Source organism: Schistocerca gregaria, chromosome 7 (genome assembly GCF_023897955.1).
Source record: "Schistocerca gregaria isolate iqSchGreg1 chromosome 7, iqSchGreg1.2, whole genome shotgun sequence".
Classification (NCBI taxonomy): Eukaryota; Metazoa; Arthropoda; class Insecta; order Orthoptera; family Acrididae; genus Schistocerca; species Schistocerca gregaria.
Window position 1 is genome coordinate 42,857,583 of NC_064926.1, and position 20,390 is coordinate 42,877,972.

The 20,390-nt window shown below is 39.0% G+C and overlaps 1 protein-coding gene across 1 annotated transcript in view; it reads right to left on the bottom strand.

Annotated features, from left to right (window-relative positions):
* Positions 1-20,390, bottom strand: part of LOC126281829 (uncharacterized) — a gene marked incomplete at its 5' end in the record, with an annotated part of 691,657 nt that overhangs the window by 64,945 nt on the left and 606,322 nt on the right. Inside the window, 4 exons of the mRNA XM_049981062.1 lie at positions 1,567-1,804; positions 4,315-4,468; positions 4,692-4,771; positions 10,223-10,402. Of these exons, the coding sequence (XP_049837019.1) occupies positions 1,567-1,804; positions 4,315-4,468; positions 4,692-4,771; positions 10,223-10,402 (652 nt within the window). The remainder of the gene's footprint in view (positions 1-1,566; positions 1,805-4,314; positions 4,469-4,691; positions 4,772-10,222; positions 10,403-20,390) is intronic.

A 20,390-nucleotide genomic window follows, 5' to 3' on the forward strand; every position in this document is an offset into this window, starting at 1 on the left:
CTTAACAGCCTTCAGTCATCTTCTTCTTCTCTCTCCACCTGTGTTTCTCTTTCATCCAGTCCACCAGACACAACATCTCATCCCAGTACAGTTTCACCACCAAAACAATATACTTGACAAGGATACTTAAGCTGTGCGTGTGCGTGTGTGTGTGTGTGTGTGTGTTATGTAAGGTTAGTTGCTGCACAACAAATTCTTCAATCTCACAATCGTCCTAGCATCAGTCTCTGCTAACCTCTGACCCACAGCCACCTCCACACCAGTCCCAAACCCTCCTTGACCCCAGAAATATTTGCAATCCTGTTTAACATGCCTATCGACCACTCTGCATTTTGACATATGGTGAATGGTAACCTTTACACCTTTCAATATTCACAAACATAACAAAGTGCACAAACACAAGAGACAAACTTCAATTTATTATTACCAAACCATCAGCAATATTATGAAAAGGGTAGAATGCTACTCACTGTAAAGACAACATGTTGAGTTACAGAGGTGCACAATTAAATACTGTTACACATTGAGCTTTTAGCCAAAGCCTCCTCCAGAAAAGAAAACACACGCATTTGCTCTGGCCAGAGTGGTCAGGATGGTGGTCATGAGTGTGTGAGGTGTGCTTGCTTTTATGAATGTATGTGTATTTTCTTTTCTGAGGAAGGCTTTGGCTGAAAGCTCAGTATGTAACCGCCTTTTCATTGTCTGTGGACAATTCATTGTGCCTGTCTACAACTCAATGTGTGATCTATAATGTGAGTAACAGTCTATCTTTTTCATAACATTGTTTATATTCCTACCTGGATTTTCCATTGTTTCATTACCAAACTATCTGTGACATCAGTCAACATTTTCAAATAATAGAGGAAATATTTTGTACTGAATGACAATTGATGGACTTGTGGTGAAGGCAGGCGTCAGAAGCAAATTCTTTTGAAAACCCCTAAGAAAATGTAATTCATCATTATGAAAGCTACACATAAAGTCCTCTTCCAACCAGTCACTGAGTTTAATCTGTACATCAGTTAACCTTATATACTTGGCTTAATGAGTGACTGAGATGATTCAGACAAGAGCTGTATCAATAATTTTTTCTTTAGTACAGAAGTGCCACCAAAGAACTGACAAAATCAAGTGGGGAACAAAACAAGAATGATGATGTACCTCACAGAAACATCTATTCTTAAATTCCGAGAACAAACATTTCAAGACTACTAAAGAAACACATTATTTATTCCCAATGTATCCTACATAATGACCGCAAATATAAATTTAGAGCTGTTCAGACTTACATAACAATGTACCAAGAGCAATTTTCCCAAGCCCAATTTGTGAATGGATTATGGTGGAAAGAAGATTATACTGGTACAATATTACAATATTCTACACAGTCAGTGCATAATAGAGTACAAATGAAAATGTAAATGCAATTTATGAGAGTACTGTCACATCAGCCACAGAATGAAGAATAATCGTGAACAATGAAGATCACTGAACAATGGGAGAGCAGTAATGAATAAATTAGTTCCTGTGCAAAGGAGTTGTGCCACATACTAAATGAGGACCCACCTCTGCTACCAGTGACGCCTGCAGGTCCAGGCCTCTGCTGGGTCAGCTGCTGCACCTGCAGGCTGAGCTGCTTGCGTTGCCTCGTGAGGTCTCCCACCAGCCTCTGCACCCTTCTCAACTCTGCCTCTAGGGCAGCTGTGCCACCACCTGGTTCTGTTATTGGCTGTTGCAGTTTTTGGCGTAAAATTACAAGCTCCTGTTCCAGCCGTGCATTCTCTGCTACTGTTTCTTCAAGTTTCTGCAATTATATTTTTTAATCATATCTCATGTTATGTCGGAAGCAGCTTACATCAGTTTTATGAATGATACTTTATTTATATGAAAATATGTCTTCTTGTGCCTGTGTATATATGGATGGATATGTGTGTGTGTGTGTGTGTGTGTGTGTGTGTGTGCGAGTATATACCTATCCTTTTTTCCCCCTAAGGTAAGTCTTTCCTTTCCTTTCCTCTTTCCTGACGAAGCAGCCACCGGTTGCGAAAGCTCGAAATTTTGTGTGTGTGTGTTTGTGTTTTATTTTATTGTGCCTGTCTAACGGCGCTTTCCCACTTGGTAAGTCTTGGAATCTTTGTTTTTAATATGTTTTTCCCATGTGGAAGTTTCTTTCTATTTTATTTACTTTATTTATTTATGTAGTTGTTCCACTATGCATTAGTGTGTGTGCAATGTTATAATATAGAATGCATCAAAATAAAAGTTATATGACTGACAAATATACCAAAGAAACCTAATCCAACCATTTAAGTGAATGATTGGAACACTGGTATTAACATAGTTAAAACTGATTAAGAGACTGCTAAAAATGGTAAACAGAAGTAAAAGTGCAAAATTAACTGTACTACAAGGATTTTCAACTGATATTAATGACTCAAAAACTACCAGAAAAACCAAAGGGGAAGCATAAAATACATACCTTTCTCTTAAAAAAGTATTATCCAAAACATTAAGTCTTACCAACCAAAAAGTTTACTTTAAAAGAACCTTCAAAAGGGGGTGAAACTGACTGATTATGGACCTTAAATACTACAGAAGCCAATAAAATTATTATTACTTTTTTCAGAACATCAGCAATGAGCTGTAGTCATACACTTTTTGGTCTTTGTTACCTCTTGCTCTAACAGATCATAAAATTGTAAAAAGATAAAACTGTGTTGGTCAGTCCCACCTGGGGGTGAGGCTGACCAATTATCTTTTATGCGATAATTGTGGATTGTTTACGACTCTAGGGTGATTTTAATTATTCTGAATACTTATCAACAACTGAAAAATATACCTGCATAACAATTAAATTTTAATACTAATATTGGAGTAACATACAAAGCAAGATTAAGGACAAAAAAATGTGATCACAAATTTGCTTTATGACCTTCTGGAGAAACATACACACTTCTTCTTTAGCACTAAAAACTGGGTGACTGCCTTGTGTTTTAACATGATGACTGTGAATCCTGTTTATCATGGTTCCTTTGGAAATTTTATACACTCAGTTAGCCTTGTTAATTCTTAGTTTTCCTTTTAGAATTTCTGTGAGACATAGTCCAAAAATATACAGGATACATTTCCTTAATTCACCCAATTTTCATTTATACACCTGCAGCATTTTCACACTGACAACTCTTATGATCTCAACTGTATGATGTAACAGACAAAACCACAACCCACACCACAAATTCAAAATTTAACATACAGACACTTGTAACAATGATTTCCCCACTACACTGTCAGACTGTTATAAGACAATTATTGCTGAATCCATTTTGTCACAATTTTGCTGGATTCATTAGATCACATTTTTGCTGCATTCATGAATACTTTTTTTGTAAACTTACTGCTTGGGAAAAGGCTGTCAACTTCACCCGAATCAATGAAGAATTGGTAATGTTTTATTTGTGTGTCTATAAATAGTTAAATATAATAGATTAAAATTCAGTAATTGTTCTGCTTGTCATTGTGAATGGTCAATGCGTAAGAGACCTAAGCATATGAGTTGTTTTAAGCCAGTTAAATAAATGAAAGTTTTAACACACTAAAAATGTTTAAAAAAATTGTCCTTCTGAAAATGATTAGTATTCAGACAGAGGTACAGAATACTGTAAATTTAGCCATTGCCAAAAGTTAACAATTTTCAAACAATTAATATGACAGCTAAAATAAAAAAAAAAACATTTTCATCACCAGTGTGTCGTTATTTAACATATAATGTTTTTTGAATTGCAACCAACGTCACATAATGTGTTATGCTGCAAGTAATGTGCTAAAAAAATTACTACAACAGTTGTAAAATGTTCTTTGAGATGGTGAGTTGGAGGGCTCTGCTCATAATGCTCCAAACATTCACAATTGGAGAGAAAAATGGGTTTGGCAAGCTGCAGAAACTCTTGCTACATGGAAGTGGACATTATATTGCTGAAATGTAGCCCCACAATGGCTTGCCACGAAGGGCATCAAAACTGGACAAAGAACATCGTCGATGTATCTGTATGCTGAAAAGGTGCCACAGACAATAACAAAAGGGATGAAAAGGCACCCCAAACCATCACTCCTGTTTGTCGGGCTGTGTGGTGGGCAACAGTCAGGTTGGTAAATGAGAGCTGTCTGGGGCATCTCCAGAGATGTCTTTGGCTGGAATGTCATTATCTTCAGAGATGAGACCCACTTCAAATGGGCCTCAATGATTAGCCATTTTTAAAATCAAACCTATTCCACAGATTTTACTATCACTAAAATGCATTTCTCAGATCTATTTACCTTGGAATTGTGTGCAAGTAAGAGGCGAACACGGCTCAGCTCTCTTTCCAGTGCTCGTTGTTGCTTACGGAAGTGCTCCACTTCAACTGGTGAGAAATGACTGTTGTTCTGAAGCTTGTGCCGAAGACCAGCTAGGGCTCTCTCTAGTAGTTCCTGCACATTTCAGTTCTTTATTGGCAATAAAATATAAATGACTTTTATTTAATTTCACAAGTAAAAATTATGAATAGTCAAACTGGAATATTAGTGAAAATGCAAAAATATTAACTGCGAAAAAAAATACATAACAAAGTAATAACTCCCTGTTTAGGGCAGTGATTTGAGTACTTCTACAAGAAAACTTTGACTGTAACAGTTACAAAACACGCGATCTAGTGTTATCCTGTTGAAGACTCTGCAATGTGCTGGATTCCTCTTGCAGCAACCGGTCCAAGCGATATAACTGCTGCACTTTAGCCTGTTTTGAAACAAATAGAATAACAAAGTCAGGGTGCTACAAAAATGTATTTCCACAAATCTTATGTCACTGTTCACCAAGAAATAATGTTACATATCAATTAAAACACTTCTGATTCTGAATGTAACATAAAAAATTGTTAATTAACTAGTATCATTCAGAACTGTTTGAAATTCGTGTTTGTTCTTCTTCCATATAGAAAGGAACAACAGATGAGAACATGGACAACAAACATAGAAACAATCTAGGTACTGATACAAGCAGTTGCTGACAAAATGTACAAAAATAATATGAGAGTGAGTGCCTGCTGCACTGTGCTCCAGTAAATACAAGTGGAAACCAGGTCATGTGCACAAGTCATTTGATGCACTGCAGGTGGCCTCTGATGGACAATCTGCACAGATTCCTTTCTTCCAGGAGAGCTAGTTCTGCAATGTTCACAGATCAGCTTCTGTGAAGTTTGGAAGGTAGGAGACGAGGTACTGGCAGAATTGAAGCTGTGAGGATGGGTCGTGAGTCGTGCATGGGTAGCTCAGTTGGTAGAGCACTTGCCTACGAAAGACAAAGTTCCCGAGTTTGAGTCTCGGTCCGGCAGACAGTTTTAATCTGTCAGGAAGTTTCATATCAGTGCACATTCCACTGCAGAGTGAAAATCTTATTCTGCACAGATGCTGTTGGTAAAATATTTGAAGGGTAATGCACTGGTGGTCTGGTACTGTGGCACACATCCAAGCATTACATACAGGGTTGTAGCACCCCTTCCTCCCCTCGGGGAAAGGTTCCTCAAAACGGTGGAACTGTGCCAACAGTGGAGGTACTGGCCACTCAGTCTGGAGCAGTTGTGTGCTCTAACAGCCAGCGGCGGAATTGTCAGTGGCAGCAAAGCGTCACGGGAAGGCCCAAAAACAGGTGCCAGAGGACTGTACCCCATAGGAGAGGCAGGAGGTGGCAACACCCACAAGGGAGGCAGGTCTGCCGCCTCCCCCTCCCTCTTCTCCTCCCCCCCCCCTTGACAGCAGGGAAGACCCACAAGACCAGGAAAAGTGCTGAGGGAAGAGGCAGAGGTGGTGGCAGTGGATCTGCAGCTCTCAACATGGTACATGGATACATCTGGTCATGGTGGTGCACCACCAACCTATAACTGGTGCACACCATACAGACACCATGGCCTCAGCAGCTGTGGACTGTGGCTGGACTCGACTTTGGTCAGTGGCCAAAATCCAGAGACCAGACTGCAGAGCCAGGAGCGAGCTGCAATGAAGGCTGTGTCAATGGGTGTCAGTGGGGCAGCATGAGCAGGTACAGGAGCATACGTGGCTGGCAACACTGGAGCATTTTGGCCAGATTCTGATCCTCCACTGGTGCAAACCTATAGGAACTCAAGAAGTGTGTTCAGGCATCATCTGTGGAGAAATCCACATTGTACTTCTTCATTTGAACCTTGGATGGGAGAACGAGACCTTCTGCCTCACCGTTCGATTGGGGGTGAAAAGCAGGAGTAGCCACATGGGGAATACCTTGACACGTATAGAAATTGTGAAAGGTCTAAGACATAAGCTGTGGAGGTCTATCTATCACAACCATATAAGGCAATCCTTCAATAGAAAATACTTTGGAGAGGGCCTGAATCATATCTACAGCTGACATCAAAGGACAGGGTAACTTGTGGAAATTTAGAGGAACAACAGTAAGAATGTACAAAAGGTCCTACGAAATCAACATTGCTGCATTCCCGTCCGTGGAAGCTGTGGTGTGGGTGGATCACAGAGAAAGCATCACCTGAGGTGCTGCCTGTTGGGTAGCACTCTAAGAGCAGACTGCAACGAGACGCACAATGTCACCGTCAATGCCGGGTCAAAATATGTGCCACAGGGCAATAACTGTTTATGTGAGACTCTCCCTCCCCCCAACATCTCTGAATTAGGAGCTTAAGTGCATCCTACCATAGGAAACCCACAATCACACTAAGAGTACAGGATAGCTAGGATCACAACCCTAGCTAAGAGAACAACACCATGAAATACCGAAAGGCAGTGATAGAAAGCAAAATAGTTACGCAAAGGATCAAAAGCCATGCCCAGAGGCCTGTCCAGCAAACATGTCAAATGAGGTGAACAATATGACACAACACCAGATCGGTAGGGATAGACACGGCAATCTGAGCCCTTCCACTATACATTGCACCTCAACATCTACAACAAAACAAAGGATTCATTGTGATTAAAAGTAGTATCCAGCCCCATTGAAATCCGGAACAGCACAACAGCATTGGCATGCTGCGCAATAGGCTGAAAATGTATTCATAGTTGTAGTGAAACAGAAACAAGTCCCAACATTGGAAGTGATGTGCTGTTTTGTCGTTCAACAAAGCAGATGGATTAAACAATGAAACCAAGAATGTATGGTCAGTAATGAATGGAGTTGACTGTTCTTGATGTGTAAGCTATTGGATGTTCAGAACGATGTGCATACCGATGTGTGAAAACTGCCCCGAGTCCATACTGAGAAGTGTCCACAGCCAAAGCCAGGCAATGGCCGGAGGGAAAGTAGCCAAACAAGGAGCAAAATGTAATTTAGATTCTAAAAGCATGCATGCTCTCTTGCAGGCTGGCATCCACTGAAGAGGTATGTTCTTGTGTAGCAACTCAATGAAGGGACTGGACCAACATGGCTGCAATCAGAATGAATATGTGATAATAAGCAGTTTCACCTAGAAATTCTTAAGAGTTCCTTGACATCTATAGGGTGAAACATAGCTGTGACAGCAGTGGCATGATGACGTAAAGGCTTAACATCATCCTGAGAAACTTCAATCCCCAAATAAACAGTGGATGGCTGAAAGAAGTGTGACATGACCGAGTTGTATTTCAATCCTGCAGTCTGTAAGACCATGAACAAGGTGCATAAGTTATGTGAATTCCCTTCCATTGATGTACTCATCACAATTTCATTAAGATAGTTGATGCAGCCCGGAACAGACATCATCAATTGTTCCAAAAATGCTGAAATAGCCAGGGAACTAGCCACATCAAATGGGAGGCACTAATATTGGTGCAACCTGAAAGGCATGTTAATTACAAGGAGCCATTTAGAATCCCCATCTGTTGGAACCTGTAAATAGTCTGGAGAAAAACTGGCTCATGGGAAGTTTAGCCAATAACCAGATGGGGCCTTTAGGTGTCACTGATAGTCTGAGTATAGAGGTGAAGCTGGTCAGTAGCTTTTTAAAAATCACAAGTGGGCTTGATCACTCACCTGATGTAATAAGCTGTATGACCCCCAATAACATCAGCCTGTGTAATTCTGCTTTCACTTGATCACTCAGAGGCAATGGAATATCGCATACTTGGAAAAAAAAAAAAAAAAAAGTGGTTGCACTATAGGTTTTACAGTAATGTGTGCTGCAAAATTAGTGGCACAACCTGACCCACTGGGAACAGAGACAAGAACCTAGAAATGAGAATCTAACTGCTGGTAAGAGACCTGGCAGAAATGAGGTGCACCACATCAATGGAAAAACCAAAAGCATTGAAAGCAGCCACACCGACAAATTTGCAGTGTCAGCATACCACATCTTTATACATAATGGAGGCCATAACCAGCCCCAAAACTGGAATATGCTGCTTCTTGTAACTCACCAAACATCAAATAACAGGAGGCAACACCAGAGATTCCAAATCCTCATAAGTCTGTGAGTTCATTAAATCATGGTGACACCCGTGTCCAATTGTAGTCTGACCATACTGTCACCACTCGCATTCAATAAACAATTTGTTATGATTTGTAAGTGCTGGCAACGCACAATTAACATCCATGACCATGACAGCAGGAGGAGGCTGCGAATGACACACAGGCCCTGTATGTTCTTTTTATCTACAGTTGTCGCAAGTTGCCCAGCGCTCAAGGTATGCAAGAAAGTATGGCCAAGAGGGGAGTGCAGAGCAGTGCCATTACTGTGGTTTCATGGTGGTTATTGCTATTGTTGTGTGGTACAACGCTGTCCCATGTGGTGATGGCACCTGAGTTGTACAGCTCTCACATCGTTCTCCCCTTAGAACTGACTGACACCTGACAACCAGGAACAGGAGCCACCAAATTGACGTCATACTAGATCTCAATCTGATCATCTGCAGCATGACATATTCAAAAGATTGAGCAATGTCTAACACTTCAGGCAAAGATGGACCTTTGCACTGTTGTGTGTGTTGACACAGCTCCTTGTTTGGAGCCAAGAGAATGACAGTGTCACAGACCATAGAATCAGCATAGGAATCATCATAAGCATAACAAACTGACATTTGAACTGAGGCTGTGGATTTGGTTGCCCAAGTCTGGTAGGACTAGTGGGGTTCTACACAAGCTGCAATGACACACGAACATTTACAGTGATAATTTGAGAAAAACCTACACATCTTGTTGAATAAAAGTGATATAGGTTCCTGGTGTGGGGCTAACTGGCAAAAAAAAACTGGTAGATCTGAGGAGAAATCAAAGAAATGAACAAAGCCTTGCATATGTTTGCATCAGTGACACTGATGACAAGGAAGTGCTGCTGAAACTGCTTCTCATAAGTCTCCCTGTCTTTGGCCACATCATCATAAGGGAGAAAGGGTGGTGAGTATACCAGCAGTGTGGTTGCTATCGTAGTGAAAGTGGCCGAAAATCTCATGATGGCAATCATAAGAGCTTCCTGCAGCTTGAGGACTGGCTCTGTGGCCAGAAGAACGGAAGGAACAACCAACAGATGGAGCACATGGAATTCAACACCACAATCATTGTCAACTGTTTTGTAATATAAGACAGACACAAAAGCACAGTCACAATGAACCACAGTTTATTCTTCTTCCACATACAAGTGAACAACAGCTGAGAACTTAGACACAAACATAGAACCAATCCAGGTACTGATACATGCAGCTGCTGACAATAAGTACACAATATGAGAGTGAGTACCTGCTGCACAGGTCTTACAAAGATGAGGACTGTGGTAGACGGTGCAGCAGATGCTGTGCTGTGTGCACAAGTGATGTCAGCCACTACATGTGGCCTCTGGTGGCTGGCCCATGCAGATGCCATTGGCAACAGAAGAGCAAGGGAGAAAAGCAGTAAGTCAAACAATGTTCGCAATTTCTGAATGCTTACAGTGATATGAACTGGAAAAGGAAATCACATAATATGAATCTTCTTAAAACTTAAATTCAGCAACATGTTCTTCAATTGATTGGCAACTTGCAGTCAACTCAGTATCTAGTCAATGAATACAATACATACAATGTACATATATAGAGTTAATTGGCATTTGAGAGCCTTCTCTTTCATTGTTGCACTTCTAACTACATTATCTGCCATGAATTTAATTGTAAACTCTCATAAGCTGCTATTTGGTTTTACAAGATCACAGCAGCTTCCAGGAAATCTTAGGTGTGGATGAACAGAGATGCAAACACTTACCTGAAGTTGAGTTCGGTCAGGACTGAGTCGGTCCCAGTCACGCCGCTCCTCTGCTAATAGGCGTTTCTCTTGGACTTTCTGATTAAATTCCAGTCTCTCCCTAGCACTGGGTCCTCTATACAGAGACCCAAGCTTTACCATATTATCGACGAGATTCACAAGAGGCTTTCCCTTTTCATACTGCGAAAAAATGTGCACTATTACTCATGCATGCATTATAGGTACTCAGCATAATTAAATTGCAGAGATAATGTAATCTAAGCTAAAATTCCAAGCTAGTATTACTCGGAAACATATAATTTTTAATATAAGTCAGTAGTATTTAAACATGAAAGTTTCACAATACAAAGCAAGCATAATTTTTTAAGGTATCCTAAATTCTCAGAGGTCCTTTCCCTATTAAAACAACATATTATAAAAGTAAAACCTTTTTCAAACATTCATTCAGAACCAATTATTCCAAATGAAGCAGTGCAAAGAAATGGGGTCAATAATAGAGCCACTTATGAAACTTCCCAATTCTTGCAATGACTTGCATGTAACACTGTAACATTTTCTTGGTACAAAGTTATTTCTATCAAAGAAGCAGCACAAACAAGCAGGATACTAGGATAACATTCTTCTTTTGATGAATATCCTCCACAGCATAACAGCAAGAACCATGGTGCTCGTTTCACCATAAATGTACTGCGCAATTTACCGAAGGGGAAATGCCTTATTATGCTGCATGTAGGAACTATTTCTCCAAAAAGCAATCATGTTTTACTTAAACAAATTAATACTGATCCAGCTTTCATGCTCTCCCCACTCTCATCCTCACTTCCATGCTACCAATTTGCCACAGGGCAGTACAGCATCAACGAAGTAATGACATGGAATTTAAGTTAGCATACACATCATTAGTGTAGAATAGTTGCTTGTCCCCTATTAAGGTACATATGGCCCCCATAGCTGATTAAAAAATGACAGATGTTATAAAATATACTATATGGAGAACTGCCTTTAGGGATAAAATTGATGGTTTTTGAAAGATGAGACCATTATAAAAATCAGATGAGGGATACCAAAGTATTTAAGCACATTTTCTTACTTTTAGTGTGAAAGCTTGCTTTTATTAACTATTTGTCACTGTCTATTTCCTTACAGTGTTGAAAGAAAAACTGATGTTGGGAATAGAGTGTTCGACACAAATTATCAAAGCATATGGCATTTGCATTATAGATGCCTCCCTCTATGGAAAAATGATAGTTAGAGGCATTTGATTCCTGAAGCATACCTAACAGCTTCCACACATGAAGATGATAAAATGCTGCCTCGAAATTGATTTTAGATACATGAGATAAACATGAAAACAAAATTAAAAAATACAGCATAAGGAAATTTATTTTTACTGGAGTAAATAAATAACAGCTGGAAATGCTATGGGTACTTGGTATGTAAAGTCGATAGAAAAAAAAAAAATAAATAAAAAATAAAAAATAAAAAATAAAACAGGTATAGAGAGAGGGAGGGAGGGAGGGAGGGAGGGAGGGAAAGGGAGAGGGGGAGGGAGGGAGGAAAAGGGAGAGGGGGAGGGTGGGAGGGAGGGGAGGGAGGAAAAGGGAGAGGGGGAGGGTGGGAGGGAGGGGAGAGAGGGGGGGAGAGATATATATGGTGAAACAATAACAAATGCACAATTGTTATAGGTAGAGGGCACTTGTTACTGTTACCAATCAGGTTAATCTTAAAAACTGCGATACAAGGTTTTAACAGATTAAAATTTACTTTACTTATGACAGTGAACTGATTGTTGTGCACAGACAAGTTACACTGTAACTGCAATATATGGTATGTTGGCATTTAATATGTTCCAATTTTTTTTTGTAAACTAAGATATTTCTATCACTAACTGTATCTCTCTTATTAATTATACTTTTAACTTTGTCTAACAGATCTGCAGATGGGCAGCTAGCCCAAAACCAGTAATTGGAAATAAAGAATAGTGATTGAAGATTGAAACACCATATTTTATTTAAGATTACATGTATTATAATGTCTTTCTTCCTTTCCGTAATGTGTATTCTGTCTATAGTCCAATTAAAATTACATGATGGTTGACATCTGTAACTTGTTTGCTACACTGTTGTCACATCAGCTGCCCGCTAAAATTCATTTACAGGTGACACACAAACACAGCAGGTCACTTCACAAATGCTGTTAACGTGTAACGTACAGTAATATTGGAAGCTGAAATGTCGGAAATGCGAGATGCTCTGTTGATGGCTTATTTTAAGTGACCAAATGACTAATGACTGAACTGCAGCAGATGATGCAGCATGTAGCTAAGCTAACCACAATTTTTTGATGTGCAATATGTCAGAGAAGATGGTGGGCAATAATCTGCAGAATAATTTTGTTCACCGCGATCAAACCTAATCTCTATGGGGAAATTCAGGACACAAGAACTTCAGTTTAAGTGCTAAAAGCAAACTGTAATTTCTCGCTATCATTCGTAACCTGAACCTAACCTCACACTGGTTACACAAGCTGCTGCATTACTAACTGATGAACAATCCTTGATGGCACTTTGTTGGAGATTATAGGCAACAGGAAGATACCAAACAAAAAAAGAATGAAAGAAAGAAAAATGAGGGAAAATTAAAAAGGCAATACAATGGTGAAAATGACATGGTAAAGAACCAGAATTTAAAAAAAAATGACATGTAAACCAATTAGCTGAATAAAAATAATAATCAAACTATTTTGATTTGATAGAAAAATAAAAAAAAATACACTATATTTGATGAAATTTAAACATGACCTTCTACACATCAGGATTATATGCTAATCATTGTGCTATGTCACAATACTTGGTTAAGTAGTTATAGTTATGAATGTGGTGACCCAGACGTAACGATAAATTGGCGCCTTCAAAAATTTGGCTCCACACAATGTCATGCGAAGTATGTTTAATGTATGATGATCTCTGTGATTACAACAACTGTGTGTGTGATGCTAAATCACATGCTGTGCAGAAGTATCTAGTAATGATTTGCTACCTCTGTATATGAAACATATGTGTTTCACTAGCATGACTGTGTGTGTGTGTGTGTGTGTTGTTTTGTTGTGTTTAACGTGTGTGGTGAAACATGAAATAAAAATGCCATACTCATGATTCAGGAGCCAAACACATAAAGAAAGAATAAAAAACAAGGAACTGGAAGTGAACTGACCAATTGTTGTGGTAGTTTGGCAATGGTTTGCACATGGCATTGAGCACTATGATTGGAGGAAACCAGCTCCAATGCATGAAGTGTCAATTATCAAGTAATTCTAATTGGACTATAGTATGAGATTCTTGTTTTCATGATATGGAAAATTCATTTTTTTTTTATTTAACTTTGTGGCCAGACATCCTTCCCGATGCCACAGTTGTCAAGGTAGCCTATGGGAATGAAGTTGTGCACACCAAAGTCTGTGAATTGTGGAAACTTTATTGTGTGTGTTATATTTTACTTGTTTACGTATTATATTCTTTCAGGTAGAATTTAGAAGGACCAGCCCACTGTTTGCCTAAATAAGTGTGGAAAACCACCTAAAACCCATACTCGTGGTCTTCAATCTGCCACATGGATTCAATTCAGGCATGGCTCGCCTCCCTGCCTTCACAAGCTATCGCATTGTGTGTTACATTACACAAGCACGTTGCACATTTTATAGTGTGCACAGAGGTATTTAAGAATTTCATTTTCCGCGCAGTCCACATGTTAATGGAACATAGGTATCATGAGAAATATCCCATTGTCCATTTCATAGGTGTTTGCGGATTATGAGTGTAAATGTAGAAACCTGTTGAATTTCCTACTTACTTTTGTAGCTCTTTGTACCTTGGTGCCCAATGTTGCTACAACTGCATCATCACCACTGATACCAGTCTCTGTGTGAGCATCCTCAAAGATGTAGGATCTATTTGATTCCATTAAGTATAGTGTATTTCTAGCATGAAGGAGAAAAACTATCAGTTTAAAGTAATTTTTTGAGAAAGCATTTACAAGTGCTCTGCTGAAGTTTTTCTCTTGTTGCCACTTATAAAGGTGTAATTTTTCCAATCAATTACAAAATGATTAAATTCTCCTCTGAACATTACAGTGCCACTTGGACATGTAGGTTTCTCTGACATTATACTTCTGTTGCCGTGTCAGGTGACTGACAGGAGGATGCAACATGTCAGAGGAGCAGGGAGCACTAATAAATACCTGTTGTGCCTATCAAAGACAGAGGAACTGGTGTTAATTTCCCACAAAAGAGGTGAGTGAACAACCTAAATGTTAGTGGATGGCTCATCTACCATTGTAACTATGCTCTTATGTGCACATTTTAAAAATGTGGCCAATGAAATTCAGTCAATCAATCAAAAAGACAAAATATGTTAAGTGATATATTTAAACAGCTTGAATCAGACCAGGTTTGATGAATATAAGCCACAATTTTGAAACACTACATTTATTCACAACAGTTCATATTTCGGGTGCTAGCCCAACACAGACTACATCAGTATAAAATATAAAACTAAAGATGAGTTCTTCGACATCATAAAGATAAAATAAGATTAGACGTACTTTTCGTTCCAACTGATCCACAGTGAGGATGTGGGACATGCCAGAAAACAAGAATACACAATAAATATTTATGAAATAAGGACAGATGTGCTAATGTACCTTCCACATATCCCAAATGAAATTGCACTTGTGAATGGAACAAAAAGACCTTAAGCATATTTACATTTAAAAGAATACAAAATTTGTCACCAATCTGCAATCAGCTTGATGTAATACCACAAACAAATTATAGTTGGTCACCTGTCTAGCAGTGCATGTAGAACAGTTTGCAGGCAAATTATACATTATACTCCATTATATTGTGCACAAAAGAAAACAGTTATTGATATCTCAGAACGCCTGAATGGAACACTCTGAATGTAAAAACACTGACTCCCAAAATGCATTACTCGGCACACACACACACACACACACACACACACACACACACACACACACACACACACACACACGAGTGGCACTTTGTTGCCAAAACACCTCTGCGTGCTCTCAGCTCAGTGATTCACATGACCAGCTACCTTAGTCATAAGTCCATCCTTCACAAACTGTTTCGTAACACACAGTCACTTATGCTTAACATTTAAATTATATCCGCTGAAAATTATTTTTTACAAATATTAAAATTTTCTTTCATTTCACTTGTAACTGTTACAAAATTCAGTTTTTTTATAGATTGTAGATTGTTACATCACCTGAATCCACACAAATTAGTCAAAAGTCTTACTATATTTACTCCTGCCATTTCCACATTGCATTAATCAAATGCCTTATTTTTACAATAATAATGCCCAACTTTTCATTCAATAAACATACAGTCAAGTCTTATAAGGATTAATGCAGAATCTTAATTGTTTCTTGGTGGATCACTTGTCTTGGCGCATATTTCCAAATAAGTTTCCTCTCCTCTTGTGTGAAAATTCTTAGTAAAATTCCTCATAGTACACATGTTCAGCAGACAACAGTGCCAAAGCTGTGATATCTGTGTTATTATGTGACACTGTCATCTGTTACCATACAAGAGACCCGACTTCATGAAGACATTATCTTAAATAGTGTTCACTGACAATCCTGGAATGATATAACAGCACACACAAAAGCAATGATTATTTATCATAAACACTAAAATGATTTCCTTTCTTATGGGCTTAGTGCGTGCCCCAGTTGCAGGCCTGATCTTTACCCCAGTTACAGTTAGCTGTACTAGATTCCTACATCTTATTCATTGCCAAATGGATTCTGACACAGCTGACATATTTGAGCCAGAATCCAGTAGTGCATCGCTTTCAACATTTCCCATTATTTCTTTGACAATAGGTTGTACCTTCTATACTTTTACTTCTTTTAACTCAGTTTCCTCATTAAATCAGCCTCAGTTTCCTCCCTCCCTTCTTTATCTGTAATACACACATCCCAACACCCACTTCCATTTTCAGTCTACATGTCATCTTTAAATAAATCATTAAATATTTCACTCGCATTCTTATTTATCATTTAATTGCTCTATCTTCCTAGCCACTTCGAATTTTAACTGCTCCCATACCTCTGGCACAAACATCTGATGCACCTTTGTGTATGGCACCCAATTATTCACATGATTACTCATGCTCATCCTTCCCCATCCATTCATTGTTAATATACCTATTTAGGACCACATATCTTCCATATTCCCTGAATACAAATGTTTTCACTTTATTTACTGAGGAAATATTATTAAATCTAAAATCTGCCTCACAACATCCTACCTTCTCCAAGTAATTACTAACACAACTAATATCACCTTGCCCTACCTTTGATACTGGCACATTCACTTCTTTCACACTTATTGAACCATTGCCACATACGACACCACATGCCCCCTTTGTGACAAACTCATTTGAAACAAACAAAGAACCATTGAGATCTTCTCCGTCAACACTGTAAGCAATACTTTTTCTTAATAGGTTTCCAACAGGCTCAGCTCCAATTTACAGTCCCACTGTATCTTCCAACATAGTCAAACCAATGCTATTCTCATCCCCTCTATGATCCACCATCTCATCTCTATCAAATAACTGCCTTCTGTCACTCACATAACTGATCCTACTCCCTTTTTATCTTTATTTCTCCTATTAAATTTCATAAAACCTCCCACTTACCTGTGTTACTCAGTACAGCATCCATCTGACATACGGCCAACTCCCTCCTTTCCCTCTCATGTTTATTGTAATAAGCAGGCTCGATCTAGTTTTCCATCTGCCACCTTTGAGATTCTGCCCTTTGTAGTCTCCCTTGCCTGTGTTCACTTTCAATCCTTCTTGAAGGATAGTCACTTTTACTCAGTCCATGATTTCTGTCTTCTCTCTTCTGTCTGTTCCTCCAGCCTCTGTCATAGTCACTCTTCCTATTTCTATTGCTTGACCACCTGTGTCCATTATCATTGAAATTATTCCCATAATTGTTACCCTTATTATGATTTCTGCTATCTTCCTTGTTTTCTACCAATTTTGGTTTACAAACAGTGCCCCATCTATTTTCTCAACAAAATTAAAAAACTCTTCCAATGAATCAGAAGGGCTGTGTATTAGATACGATTGCAAGTTTTCTGACAACGTTCTTTTTGATGTTTACTGTTAGTAGTCTAAATCTATTAATTTTCTGAGTTCCCTCACAGATAACTCTCTCACCTTTTCTCCACTGCTTCTGTAATTTGGCCCATTTACAGAGTTACTTTGTAACGTTAACTGCCTCCAACATTTAAGCAAGAACAGTACTTCAGATTCCTTATAGTCTTCAAATTTCACAGCATGCTGGTTAGCTCAAATCTGAGCTGGTCTCTCTAGCTGTCTCTTTACCAACTTTACTTTTGCCTCCTCACTCATCTGTGATATAAAGCTATCTTGGCATCTAGCCAAGAAGTCTACTGCATGGTTCCTATTTTCACCCCTGAATGACTTTATATTACTACCAATTCCCATGGGACACCCTATCATCATACCTGCCCGCCCAGTTGCTACATTAATTACGGTTTCCTACTGGTTGTCTTTCTTTGAATAATTTCTACTTCCCTTTTGAACTTTTTATCACTTCAATCTATTTCAGTTTTTACATTTTCCAGTTTTGAATCTAAATGTTCAACTAATTTCTCACTCAATGCATTCAATGATTGAGGGAGTTCACTTACTGGCACCCAACCACACTCCTTTGGTATGCTAGGGCTACTACAATCACTCCTAACATCCTCTGATCCACACTCATTTGGGGGTTTCTATATCTCGTTGTCCACGGATGACAACTAATAATGATATATGCAATTGATGCCTGTACTTATCTTGCATCTGCTGGGACACTGGTACTGTGACAATACTACTGTGGCACGTGGAGCAGGTAATGACACAGATGCTGTATGGGCCTGATACTGAGAAAATGGTGGCACGAAAACGACATCCCCTGAGCATCTCCATACCATCGCCACAGTATCCCAAGTGATGGCGTGCAGACTCTCAGGCAACAGCAAGGAGGCATTCAGCCAGTGGCATGGAACCACTCAGGTGGAGGACTGGAGATGCTCAGGTGATGGCATGATACACTCAGGTGATGCCATACTTTGGTCACGGCATGTGCATGTGTGGCGCTAAAACCAAGAACAGTGACATTGACTGGCACCAGTGTTACCAGCAGCATCTCACTACAACATCTGTGTGGAGTGGCAACAGCATGAACACAGCAGTTCTGTGAAACTCATTTGGACCAAAGGTGTTCCAAATTCACAAAACACACTGTGGTACGAATGTGGCAGCATGAACTAGGCATACACTGTGAACTCTGTAGCTCACTGTTACATCAAATGTTCACGTATGCACAATTATTGCACTGCTAGACTATTACTGCTATGCACTGCCTATAGCTCGAAGCCCTCACACTGACTGTTCACAGGTCTCTGTATTTCCTGGGACACTCAATCCCGAATACTTACTGAGTGGAAAGAAAACAGTCCAATCCTGGATGAGCCCCAAACTTCAAAATACTGGGGGAGTAGCAAGCACTAATAATTACCTGTGGTGCCTTCCAAACTGCAATAAGACAGAGGAACAAAGTCTACTTTCCCACCGAAGGAGAGAGTGAACCTTTGAAATGCTTCAGTTATTCACAATAATTCGTATTTTGTGGGTTGGCTCAATACAAAATATAAAATGAAGATGAGATCTTTGATATAATGAGGCTTGAATCAATTCAATGTCATACCAAGAACAACTTAAATTGGTCCCATATGTAACAGTGCATGTAGTGCAGTTTGCTGGCAAATTATATCATTGAAGGAAACACTTAAATATCTATTAGTCTGAATGTTAAAGCACCAACTTCCAAAATGCATGCATAATTTGGAGTGTGTGTGCACCTCCCACCTTCTGTCCTTCTCCCTCACACACACACACACACACACTTGGTAAAAGATTCCAAAACGATCTCTATAGTCTCTCATCTCAATGAGTCACATGGCCAACTACCTTAATTGAAAGCCCATCTGTGGCTAACCACATCTGGTCACAAACAGACACTTATGGTTAGCATTAAAATTATAGCCATTGAAAATTATTAATTGCAAATATTAAAATTTTATTTAATTTAATTCACAATTGTTATAAAATTCACTTATTTTTTAGACTGTTTCATCACCGGAATCCACACACACTGGTCAAAGGTCTTACTATATTTTCTCCTGTCTTTTCCACAATGTGTTATTCAAATGCTTATTTTTATAATATTAACTTCCATCTTTTCATTCAATAAATGAACATTCAAATCTTATAAGGATTAATGCAAAACCTTCACTGTGTGTTGGTTGATGACTTTGTTGTGGCACTTATACAGGGGGTATAAAAAAGAATCATCTGATTTGGCACGTCTATATTTCTGAAACTAATAAACATATACCATGAATTTTGTTTTTTGATGAACAGGAAACTCAAAAAGCTTTTTTTTCATACCTTTTCACAGGTGTTCAATATGCCCCCCTTAAGATGCAATGTGGTATTCAAAATTATTCCCACACAGCAGGGAGCATGTCTTGAGTTAAAGTTGCCACAGCTGCTGTTATGCAATGTCTTAGTTCATTCATTGCTGTTAGTAACGGAGACACGCAAACAGAGTCTTTTATAAACCTCCACAAGATATAATCATGTACAGTCAGGTCTGATGACATTGGGGCCAGTAAAGTAAGACTGAATCATTTGGTCCAGTGTGACCAATCCACCATTCAGTAACCCTTTGATTTAAAAATTCCCACACTTCCAGATGCCAGTGTGGCGGCACCCCATCCCGTTAGTAAATGAAGTTGTTTATATCAGTATCCAACTATAGAAAAAAAAAGTTCTCAAGCATATTGAGATATGTGCTTCCTGTAACAGTGTTCTCGGCAACAACAAAAAAATGGACCATACCTCTTTTCCTGTGAAACTGCACAAAACACATTAAATTCTGGAGAGTCCCTCTCATGTTGTACAATTTCATCTGGTCATTCCATACTCCACATTCTCACATTATGACAGTTCACCTTTCCATTTAAATGGAATGTGTCTTGTCACTGAACACTA